Source organism: Geotrypetes seraphini, chromosome 6 (genome assembly GCF_902459505.1).
Source record: "Geotrypetes seraphini chromosome 6, aGeoSer1.1, whole genome shotgun sequence".
Classification (NCBI taxonomy): Eukaryota; Metazoa; Chordata; class Amphibia; order Gymnophiona; family Dermophiidae; genus Geotrypetes; species Geotrypetes seraphini.
Genome location: NC_047089.1, coordinates 162,994,165 through 163,007,026, shown reverse-complemented (window position 1 = coordinate 163,007,026; position 12,862 = coordinate 162,994,165). Strand labels below are relative to the sequence as shown.

At 39.0% G+C, this 12,862-nt stretch overlaps 1 protein-coding gene across 9 annotated transcripts in view; it reads left to right on the top strand.

Annotated features, from left to right (window-relative positions):
• ARHGEF7 (Rho guanine nucleotide exchange factor 7) overlaps positions 1-12,862 on the top strand; it is a 460,949-nt gene that overhangs the window by 312,798 nt on the left and 135,289 nt on the right. For 8 of the 9 annotated variants that reach the window (XR_004539809.1, XM_033948005.1, XM_033948007.1 and 5 more), the window contains one exon: positions 4,073-4,162. Coding sequence is in view for 7 of the 9 variants with exons in the window: in XM_033948005.1 (XP_033803896.1) it covers positions 4,073-4,162 (90 nt within the window). In the remaining 2 variants the exon portion in view is untranslated. Of the gene's footprint in view, positions 1-4,072; positions 4,163-8,418; positions 8,540-12,862 lie in introns of all 9 variants that reach the window. The other variant, XR_004539810.1, reaches the window with a different exon arrangement.

Genomic DNA, 12,862 nt, shown 5'->3' with positions numbered 1-12,862 from the left:
AAAAAATCTCAAATACAGAAGAATCTTCCAGTCCATGTTCACCTTCCTCGGAGTCAAAATTTGTAACAATCTCACAGAGACTATAAGAACGGAAACTAACCATACCCTATTCCGAAAGAAACTGAAAACTTCACTCTTTGACAGTTAATTCTTCTAAGATCTTCTTAAGCACCTGACATTATTTAATTTGCCTAAGTTTATGTTTCCTGTCCCCTCCGCTCCTTCCACCCTAACCCTATTCCCTTTCCTTTCCTCAAGCCACCTAGAGCCTGTTTAGGTATGCGCGACTCACAAATACTAGATTAGATTAGAAAGACAGACAGGCAGGGGGCAGGGAGAGATAACTAGTGTATATGAAAAATGGATGGAAGAAATTGCATTAGAATTACTACTATTATTAAAGGGGGTGAAATCGGGCAGAGTTTGGGTGGGGGTACTCGGTTGGTATTTTTTAGGCTTAGGGGGTACTTGGCTTGAAAAGGTTGAGAAACACTGATCTAGTTAAGGCTGGGGCAGATCTAGGAGTTATCCAGGCACTGCAGATATTTACTTTGATGGTCAGATAGCTAACTGGGCATGCTTGATTGCATAAAAGACAGCCCTGACTATGTTTGGATATGGTACTGAATATCAGCTTTGCCTGGTTAACTTTGATGCCTCAAACACTTGAATATTCAATGCCATGCTCAGATAGGAGCTGACACTAAATATCTGGGATTAATTTAGCCTGCCTTAAAGAAATATTGTGTTTTATCCTGTATGTTATTCTATAACCTGCCAAATATGCATAATTTATTTTTATTATGCTGATGATATCCAACTAATGGCATATGGTGACCCTTCCTACCCAAACTGAATTCTCTCACCACATGCTTAGATATGGTAGCTAATTGACTTGCTAAAAACCATGTTAAAATCAAGTCAGAAGCCATTTGGTTTGCCAGGATATCTCCTCTTTCTTAGTTAAAACCTACCAGTTAGGGTGATTTTGTTATTTCCTAAGGCTCTTGTGCTCATTTGTGATAGATTAAATCTGTTATGAATGCGTCCTCCTTTACCTTGCCACAGATTTGGTCTATCAAATCAAAGGGCTCAAGATGTGATGCATACTCCTATCCTTAACTGTATTAGTCATTCTAACTCCCTCTTATATCTCTTAAGCAAATATAACTGATACAGAACACAGCCATCAAATTTCTTTATAATGCCCAAAGGAATGATCATTACTGGCAAAATAACATTGATGCCTAATCTATGCCAAAGTCAAATTGGATGTTTCCATATTGCCTCATAGAGCCTTTTACTCCAACAGTCCTGTATACTTAGTGGAAAATGACATGGGGACAAATTTTTCCCTGCCCCTGCTGGAACTAATTTTCCCGACCCGGCAAGTTCTTTTCCTGTCCCATTCCTGCAAGCTCTGTTCTCATCTTCAAAACCTCAAAACATTTAAAAATCATAAGTGTTCTAGGCTCATGTAGTTTAGGCAGAGCTTACAGGAATGGCGCAGGGACAGTGACAAAACTCGCGGGGACGGGGCAGGGTAATTGAGTTCCTATGGTGCTATATACATACGTATCTTCAGCTGATGCTCTGCATATTTTATAAAATGCTTAGTGCTTGCTGAGCTTTTTAGAAAATAATTGCCTAGCTTTTTACCATCTGACTTGGGTACACTTTTTGCTACTCAGCCTACATTTTAAAATCACCTTTACTGATATCACCACCACTATTGATATGCCCATGATCACATTCTGCCATGCAGTTTGGGCAGCTGAGAGACAAATGAATGTCATAAAGCATCTTGATTGCTCAGAGCTTGTTCTCACGGGTAAAATTTTAGGTCAAATAAAGGTGTAAAGATTTTAATGAAATACATCAATGACAGTAGTGGTTCAAGACCTAGGTGGTGTGACTGTCGCCACAAGCTTACCATTTTCACTCCTCTTTATTATCTCTTCCAACCCTGCTGTAATTGGTGGAATATGTTTCTCCTCATTAGCTAACCATAAGTTTTGGCAGACAAGGCTCCATCATCTTTTTTTTGCAACCAAGTTCCACCAGCACAGTTATTCAGCTGAAGGAGTTACACAGATGGTTATTTGTAGAATCCTTGTTTTGTGAAGATCCTATTAATTAGATAACTGATGTCCTTTCTGCATCTTCCTTTCTCCTTCTCATCCTGTGTCTCAAATTTATAGGATAGATCAGGGGAATGCTGTTGCAATCACATTAAATGAGACTTAAGAATATGGCATTATAGCAGGAAAACAAAATTGCATTTCTTTCTCCTTTGAAGTTACTTTTGGAGAATACAGTGGCGGGACTATTCTGCATGCTAGCTGCTGCTACGACGTATCATTTCTATAGCGCTACTAGACATATGCAGTACTGTATGTCAAAACACAGAAGAGACAGTCCCTGCTCAAAAGAGCTTACAATCTAGTCAAGACAGACAAACTGGACAAGAAGGTGCATCTATACACAGTGCTCAGGTGGGGGAAATACAGAGGGAATGAGAAGACCTATACTGGTGCTTAGCAAGTGGGTTGGAGTTTGGAATTGAAAGCAGCTTCAAAGAAGTGGGCTTTGAGTCTGGATTTGAATACCGCTAAAGACTGAGCTTGACGTACCGAGTCAGGCAGTTTGTTCCAGGCATACAGTGCAGCAAAGTAGAAGGGATGGAGTCTGGAGTTGGCCTTAGAAGAGAAAGGGTATAGATAAGAGAGACTTATCTTATGAGCAGGTGGTGGGTAGTGTGGGGAGAGATGAGAGAGTAGAGATACTAAAGAGCGGTGGAGTGAATGCACTTGTAGGACATTAAGCGTTTTTAGCCACTAGTTTCTAGCTTACCATATTTTTTGCTCCATAAGACACACTTTTTTCCCACCCAAAAGTGGGTGGAAATGTCAGTGTTTCTTATGCAGCGAAGATACCTTTTTTAAAACACCCCACCCCCCACCCTGTCATACCTTTTAAAATGTTCCTTATAGCCTGGTGGTCCAGCAGAGTATCGGCCAGCAGAAGTGAGCTTTCCTGCCTGGGCTCGCTCTGCTTTCTGAATGGCTGCTGTTAGTTCTCGCGGGACTCGCGAGAACTGACTGTAGCCATTCAGAAAGCAGCGTGGGCCTAGACAGGAACGAGCTTCCGATCCCCGTTGCTGCTGCTGCTCAACTCCTGCTGTCACCTGCCCGCTGCCGCCTTCAACTTCATTCTTGGTGCCCTGGACATCCTGCTGCCCTGCTTTCACCAGGGGGGTGCGCAGGGGCAAGGTAAGTGGGTTCCGATCGTGGGGCTGGGGGAGCGCAAAGCATGCGGGCAGAAAACAAAGAGCGGAGGGAAGGAGGCTGTGGGGTTCTGCAGAGACATGGGGGCTATGATGCGATCCTGGGAACTTTCATAAGGAAACTGAGGGCTCACGTACCTTTATTGTTGTGCTACGCTGTGAACCGCTACAAACCACGGGAAAAAGGTAAACTTGTGCGCGGTGACTTTATTAAAGTGAATACACATAGTGATGTAACAGGGATTCTTATGCACAGAAAGGTGTCAGGCATAATCAAAATTGCAACCAGAGAGCTTGAATAGTGGACCAAACCTGGTCATGACAAAACTAAAAACAAAGGATGGTTCATGGTGAATGACACAGAGATGAAATTTGTTGTGGATTAAATTATCTTTTGCTTCAATGGAATAAAGTGGGAGATCTGTGTGGATCTTAATGCTAATGCCCCTTGGGAGGGGGTGGAGGTGGTTCTTCCTCAGGAACCATAAGAGTCTAGGTCCCTGATGGAGAATAATAGAGTTTTCGCATATTTGAGGTGTATAAAGTTTGGGAGGGTGAGGGGGACAGCCTGGCAGGGAAGGGGGACAAGGTGCAGAGCCTGGCAAGGAGTGTACGGTTGGGTGCAGAGCCTGGATATATTAGTACACAATTTGGTTAAGAATGTTTTTTTTCTTGTTTTCTTACTCTAAATCTAGGGTGCGTCTTATGGTCAGGTGTGTCTTATGAAACCAAAAATACGGTATCTATTATTGTTCAATAATATTTGTTGATTTTTATTAAATTCAGGTACAGCTGCTTTGGAAGAAGATGCACAAATCTTAAAGGTCATTGAGGCTTACTGCACAAGTGCCAAAACCCGCCAAACGCTTAATTCAAGTAAGAAAGCAATTTTTGATTTCTATTTATGTATAAAAATGTCTGAATAAATATTTCAGGCAGGTCTGAACTTAAATTATTAACAATGAGGAGGTCATTTATAAGTATTTATATACATAGATTGGATACACAACTAAATGGTGATTTCAGAAAGCTGATTTTTACACGCATATATCATCAGGACAGAGATTTCAAGGGTGTATGTGCTCTGAGTGTGGCTGGGGCAACTCAAAACTATAGTTTTCATTTTTATAGTAAGAAAATTTGGTTGTTGCACCAGTTCCAAGGCACATATACTGAAGGTATCAAAAGAATGCTAGTTAGGGCCAGGGCTTTAAACGAGGGATTGAAGGGTAATTCTCCTTTAGTCTCCATTTCTTACTTTTGCCTCTAGAGTTAAAAAAAAAAAAAGTAGTCACTATTCAAAGCAATTTAACTGACCAGAAACGGTGCCTGTTCAGGGCTGACCATTAATTTTCAGTAGCACTTAACTGATTAGTGCTGCTGAAAATAACTGGTTAGCGCTGAACTGAAAACCAGCTCTTTTGGAGGCATTTCAGGGATTGAATTGGCACTTGGCTGCTTAAGTGCCGATATTCAGCATTTAACCAACCAAATTACCCACATAAAATAGCACTGACAAATGTGATCCTATCTTTATGTAGTAACCCATATAGCTGGTGAAATGCTGAATATCACACTGAACTGGTCATGTGTTAGCCGTCTCTAGAAACCCAGAAATGCACAGACGTGGCCTGGCATTGAATTTATGGGTTTAACAAAACTTTATTATTGTGCAGACATGTAAAAATCCAGACACAGGCTGTGTTTTGCCCACAAGGGCTGCATCAGGGGTTGATATAACTATAAAATAAAATAAATTAAAACCAACATAAAACAAAACGTTTCAATAAAAGCATAATAAAAACCACATTTAAACTTAGACGAAATGTAGTACAGATGATTATATGTAAGGCTACAGAAGGATGACAAATGAAACACAATACAGACAATTATATGCTAAGGCAACAAAAGGACTAAAAAAAAAAACCCAGGCACATGCTTATTATAATATATTAAAAAATGCACATAAATAATGTAATTAGAGAATATTTATAAAAGGCAAATAGGTATACAGGGTTAACAATGTACCAAACTAAGCTGCTAGTTTATCTAAAATGGGAAAATGAGGGTGCATCCCCAGGTGATTTATATGAACTGCTTCACCAACCAGGTTAAAAAACTAAAAAAAATAATGAATTATTAAAAACAAAGACTAAAGGCAAAGGTGTACTATAAAACACTACTATAAAACAATTTAAACTTAAATAAAAAAAGTCCTTACCAGCTTAAAGTTAAAAGATGGCAACACTCAGTATTTTAACCATGCAGCAACTAGCAGCATAAATGCTTGACTCCAGATTCAGTCTCTCCTAAGGTGATCAACAAAGGTCAAGAACCAGAACTGCAAAAACTATATAAAACTCCTTAAAAACACAAAAAAACAATAGGAAAACTAATAAATCAATCAATTAAAACCTATCTCTTTGATAAATTTCTCTAACTCCTTTCCTGTCTTGTTGTTTCTTTGAAATGCTTCCGGATAAATCTTGACTACTCTTGCCATGCTAATGTAAACTGAAAGACTTTTTTTTTTTTTTTTTTTGTAACATTGCTGTCTGTATACAGTCTCTTCTCTGTAAACCGCTCTGAACTGCTTGTGGTATTGCGGTATACAAAAATAAAGTTGTTATTATTATTATTATTAAATAGAAAGAAAGAGGCTTACAAACTCTTAGAATTTATTTTAAAAAAATCACCTGGAAGTCCGAAAATATCATGAAGAATCAAGATTAAAAAAGGGGCCAAAAAACATATAAAAGACAATTTTGCAAAAAGAAAATGCCCTGAGGAGTCTAAATATCTAATTATAAGCTCAAAAATATTGGAAAAACATAAAAAAGAAGGTAAAAAAAGCAAGAAGTATGACAAACTGTGATTTCATCACCTAATTTGCATATGAAACCTTCAAAGATAAAAACTTGTTGGTAGTATATAAAAGAGGTAGGAATGTTAGGGATATGCTGGTTCCATCTGCATTACTACCTCCAAGATATACAAGTAGAAATCCCTTAGATGGACATTACCCATGTGATAATTGCAATGTATGTAACGTTAATATGAAGACTAAAACATTCACTAATCCAAAATCTTGCAAATGCTTGGTTTTGAAACACTTTTCAAACCGCAGAACAGGAGTGGTATATGCTGTTGTTTGTCTTTGCGGGCTGATTTATATTGGAAAAACTAAGAGAAGATTAGATATCCACATTTTGGAACCTAAGAGTGCCATGAAACGTCATGCCAAAGATATACCACTGGTTGAACATAGTTTGAAAGTTGATCATATTTTTGAGGATTATAAATTTTGTGCCATCACTGTACCAAAGAGGTCCTGGAGAGGTGGATCTATAGATGACCTTCTTTTGAAGATTGAACAGAAATGCATTTTTCAGTTTAGAACACTATCTCCAGATGGCCTCAATATTGAGATTGATTTATCGGGGTGGGGGGGTATTGTTCATAATTTATATATACCCTTATTTATTCAATATTATATTCTTCTCAGACAGCACTAGTATATTTTTCTGTATCTTATAGCACTTCATAATATCCCCAACCATTTTTTAAAGACATTTAGGGTTCCTTTTACAAAGGTACGCTAGCGTTTTTAGTGCACACACCAGATTAGCGCTCGCTAGCCGAAAAACTACCCCTGCTCAAGAGGAGGTGGTACCGGCTAGTGCACATGGCATTTTAGCGCACGCTATTTAGCGCGTTAAAGCCCTAACGCACTTTTGCAAAAGGATCCCTTAGATTTAAACTTTGGTTTTTAAAAGATATTTTAAGGACTCTATGAGGTCTCATATGCAAATTAAATGATGACATCACAGTTTCTAAAAAACTTTTTCTGTTTTTCAAAACCTTCTTTTTAATTTTTTTCCAGTATTTTTGAGCTTATAATTGTACCTTTAGATTCCCCAGGGCATTTTCTTTTAGCACAATTGCTGTTTATATGGTTATAAACCTATTTTTTATTGTGATTTTTTTGCGATATTTTCAGGCTTCCACAATATATATTCTTGTATCTTATAGTGCTTTATAACATCTTCAACCATTTTTGAAGGCACTCAGAGTCAAAAGTTGGTTTTTGAAGCTCTTTTTAGGACTCTATGGAGATTTCATATGCAAATTAGGTGATGACATCACAGTTTTATACCTTCTTTTTTTAGTGGTTTTTAGTATTTTTGAGCATTTAATTTAGTATAGTTGCTATTTTATGTTTATAAGCCTGTTTTTACTGCAATTTTCCATGATAATTTGGGGTTTCCACGATATTTTTTTGTATCTTTTAGCATTTTAAAACACCCCTAGCCATTTTTTTAACCCTTCTGTACACACCTGGGGCCATTTTGACTCCAGCCTGACAAATTAGTTTAGTTGCTTATTTATAAATTGTAGTTTTGATTTCAAATTCCAGGTACCTTTTCGATAGTAACAGACAATGCGTTTCCTGTCGTCTGTGATAAATACAGCTTTTGAGTTTTTTGTTTTAACCTAGTTTAATGTGAGTACATTGATTATACACACTTGGGGTCAAATCGACCCCACAGATTTATGAAGGTAACATTGTCAGCAGTGGAATACAGGCTCTGGAAAAGTCATAATGTATCTCCAAATCTTCAAAGTAATGCCCAACAAATGAGAAAAGAGAAGTTGAAAACATGTGAAAATATTTTGTTAGCAGTTTCTTTTACAGCCTAACAGCCATTTTTTTTTACAACATTTGTAGAGTGAGTATAATGAATAAGAGAAGAAACATTTTTGAAACCTTACCGGAACTGTAGGCCTAAATATACATTTTATAAACCTGTTTCATTTGAGTGCCATGACAGTGAGAATTTGCTAAATTATTAAGCTGAAGCAACTTTCAGTGCTTATAAGTGATGGGGTCAAAATGGCCACAGGTGTGTAAAGTTGTCAATAATTTAATGTATTCATAGAAGGGTTAAGGCATTCTTACTTAGGTTTTTAAAGCTTTTTCAGGACCCTATAAAGTTTCATATGCAAATTAGGTGATGACATCACAATTGTTCATACTTCCTGTTCTTTAAAACATTCTTTTTTATGTTTTTGCAGTATTTTTGAGCTTATAATTAGATATTTAGACTCCTCAGAGCATTCTCTTTTTGCAGTGTTGCCTTTCTGACCTTTGATGATCACCTTAAAATAGACTGCGTCTGGACTCAAGCACTTGTGCTACTGGTTGCTGCATAGTTAGAATACTGAATGCTGCCATCTTTTGACTTTAAGCTGGTAAGGAGGACTTGTATTTTTATTTAGAAACATGACGGCAGATAAAGGCCTAGTGGCCTATCCAGCCTGCCTTTCCCCATTATCTTCTCTTCTCTGTAAGAGATCCCACATGCCTGTCCCACGCTATCTTAAATTCAGATACAGTCTTCGTCTCCACAACCTCCACCGGGAGACCATTCCATACATCTACCATCCTTTCTGTAAAGAAGTATTTTCTTACATTACTCCTAAGCCTGTCACCTCTTAACTTCATCCTATGCCCTCTCCTTCTGGAATTTTCCTTCATTTGAAAAGGACTCACCTCCTATAAATTAACGCCACGGAGATATTTAAATGTCTCTACCATATCCCCTCTCCCCCTTCTTACCTCTAGAGTATACATATTAAATTCTGTAAGTCTGCCCCTAACAATTTATTATAAAGGCCACTAACCAACTTTGTAGCAGCCCATTCTATTTATATAATTTTGAAGTACGGTCTCCAAAATTGCACACAGTATTCCAAATGGGACTTCACCAAAGACTTATACAATGGCATTATCACCTCCCTTTCCTACTGGCCATTCCTCTCTTTATGCACCCAAGCATCTTCCTGGCTTTGACCTTTGCCTTTTCTACCTGTTTTGCCACCTTGAGATCATTAGACACAATCACCCCCAAGTTCTGCTCTTCCGCGCACAAAGGTTCCTTGCCCTCCTGTACTAAACTTTTCTTCTGGATTTTTGCACTCCAAGTGCATTACCTTACTTTTTTAGCATTAAATCTTAGTTGCCAGTTACTTGACCATTCTTCAAGTTTCACCAGATCCCTCCTCATGTTATCCACACTCTCTGGGGTGTCTACCCTATTATAGAGCTTGGTATCATCCACAAAATGGCAAACTTTGCCAGACAGTCCTTCCGCAATATCACTCACAAAGATGTTAATAAAGCTGGCCCAAGGACAGATCCCTGCCCAAGGAGCCGGAGTTTAAATTGTTTTATAGTAGAACTTTGTCTCTAGTTTTGTTTTTAATAATTCATTATTCATTTTTAATCTTTTTACCTGGTTAGTGAAATGGTTTTTATCCCAGGACAAGCAGGCAGCATATTCTCATAGATTGGTGACGTCATACGTGCAAAAGTGTACTGTCACTTTAACTTCTTTAGAAGTCTCGGGAACCAAGATGGCTCAGAGTGAGATGCACTGAAAGAGGCTCCCACTTCATTGGCGGAAAATTAGATTTCAGCAATCGGGTTTTACCCATAGTAACATAACTTCTTCTCAAATATGCCGAAACGAAGAGGGAAACAGAGGACTAATCTTCCTGATTCCTCTGTAGCCTGTATGCCGCATCAAACAGCGATAGCCAACTAGAGGAGTGTGTGGCAAGGTGGTTGAAGCTACAGCCTCTGCACCCTGGGGTTGTGAGTTCAAATCCCACGCTGCTCCTTGTGACCCTGGGCAAGTCGCTTAATCCTCCATAGCCCCAGGTACGTTAGATAAATTGTGAGCCCACCGGGACAGATAGGGAAAAATGCTTGAGTACCTGATTGTAAAACCTCTTAGATAAGCTTGATAGGCGGTATATAAAATCCTAATAATAATAATAAACTTGATACGCTGTACTTGTTGGTCAGGGCGAATCCGATGTCAGGGGTGGGCAGACCCCTGACTTGGACAGCGAAGTATCATTGAGCCCCCAGGGACCTGGTGTTCCTCTGCATCCCGGAGTGTCAAGTGGCATGCCGACCTCACAGCAGGTGGAATCGGGTATTCTTTCTCCGTTGGCTTTGCCGGCTTCACCTCTGACTCCGGAAGTGATTAGGTCAGAGCCGAGCCTGCAATGTGAGGCTCCTGCTCGCAGAGAAGCTGGCTCTCGGATGGTGTCAGGGGAGGATGAGAACATGGAAGAACCTGAACCAGTTTTTCCTACAGAGAATTTATTGCCTGCATCACCTCTTAAACCATTATTGAAACCAGCTATAATGGGGTGCCATTGAGAGTCTACATCAGGTATGCTCCGAGTTTATTTCTTCTACTACTACTACTACTACAAAACAGATTAGAATTTTTGAAGCGAAAATTCAACAGCAACCTGTTAGAATTGATCTAGTTGAAAATTCAGTCTCTGATATGAAAGTACTTTCCAGCTAACAACTAAGAGACAAAAGTTTGCTAATAAGGAAAATAGAAAATCTGGAAAACGCTAATAGAAATCTTAATTTAAGATTGATTAACTTTCCAGTTTCCAGATTACAGTCTCCAAAGGAACTTTTTCAATTGTTCTTGACTACTGTATTAAAATTCTCAGAGACTAACATTCCACCATTACAGAAACTGTATTACGTTAACGTAGTTAAAGAAGAAACAATGGCAGAACAAGCTGGAGATTTAGATCTCACTGGTGTTTTGGAATCTTCCCAAGTAGAAGTTACAGCGAGAGCTACTTTATTGGTGACATTTGTCTTTATATATGAAAAAGAAGCAATTCTCCGCTTAGTCTACAGATCTGAAAAGGTTGAATTTTATGGACTCAAAATAGCTATATTTCCTAACGTTTCTAGATGGATGCAAATTAGATATGATGCGCACTAAAATAGTGTCCACAAAGTCATTAGTTGGTGTGTGAAGCCTTTATTCTTCCAATATCATCATGGTACAATCAATGATTCAATGACTTGACTCGTACATGTTTCGGCCAACAGGCCTGCCTCAGGAGTCTTAAGAATCACAGAAAAAATGATGAAATGAATGGATTGCTGCATAAAAACTAGACGCTACTAATGTTCTATTGAAACCTAAGAAAACCATGTAGAAACATCACAAGTCCAAAACCGAATCGTGGCGTCTCGCATAATGTCTAATGCTCAGTTTATTTGTAATTTTGACTAACAGCCTCTATATTTCTTCTTTATATTGTTTGTTGAAACCAACTTCTCTTGGAAGTGATTGGTTCTCTCTCTATCGCAAAATTGTGGACTACTTATCATTGTAAATTTTAGGGGTAGATCATCCTTTTCTTTTTCTTTAACTAATTTGAATTTCCTTTCTCAAAGTGTTTTCTTTGATGTAAATATAAAATGCAATTAAAAAAAAGAAGTCTCAAGACCGTTTGTACCAAGCATGCGCGAGTGCTTACCTGCCCAGCGTTGTCTCACGGGACCATCATTTCTTAGTTTTCTGCGGAGCTAAGAAGTTGTATTTTTAGAGTCTCTCCAAGTGCACTTTTTATTTCATTTTTTTTTTTTGTGTCTTCCCATCATTTTTGTTTCATATTTTCTTCCTTATTTTGATTCCTAGTATAATTATTACCAAATTTTATAATTTTCGGGCCCTTTTCCGCCTCTTTGCAGGCCGGCGGTGTCGGACCTTTTTTGGTCTTATAATTACTCGACATCCAGTACGAATGAGTTCTTCGACTTTGCTTTGGCTATTTTTCCATTGATGTCCAAGCCTTCAAGTGATTTTAAGAAGTGTACTTGGTGCAACAGGACCATTTTGGTCTCTTACCCTCATAACTGGTGCCTCCAATGTCTTGGTCCTGAGCATTGAGTGCACTCTTGTGTCTGCTTCTGTAAGCTTCCGAAATGTTCTTTAAAGGCTTGGATCTTGCAGCAGGAGAAGCTCTTTGGTACATCCGACTCATCCGTGATGTCTACTCTGCCTGCAGCGAACAACTGCCACTCTCTGGAGGCTTCTGCATTGACGTTGACATCGGTGTCCTGCCTGGTGATGGCCCCAATTGTATTGCTACTAACATCAACACCTAAAAATACTAAGAAGCGTTCCTGTGCCTCACCTTCCTGGCATATATTAGCATCTTATCAAACATCGAGTCAGTTGATGCACGCCGAACGCCGGAATAAAAAGTCAAGGTCTCCGTTTTTGCAGTGTGCCTCTTCATCAAGGTCCCTAACGACTTGACACCCTGCAGCACCGACAACAGACCCTGACAACATCTTCGGTACCGATGCTGACCTTGCAAGATCAAATAAAAGAGCTTCTTCAAAGGGAGTTGGCTATTATGCTTCAGGCACAACCAGTCCAAATTCCTCCATTGATGCAGCCTTCTACCACTCTCTGTGTGAGGAAGAACTTCCTTACGTATCCCATTTTAACTTTAGAGAGTGCCCTCTCGTTCTCTCTACCTTGAAGACGGTGAACAACCTGCCTTTATCTACTAAGTCTATTCCCTTCATTATCTTGAATGTTTCAATCATGTCACCTCTCAGTCTCCTCTTTTCAAGGGAGAAGAGGCCCAGTTTCTCTAATCTCTCACTGTACGGCAACTCCTCCAACCCCTTAACCATTTTAGTCGCTCTTCTTAGGACCCTTTTGAGTA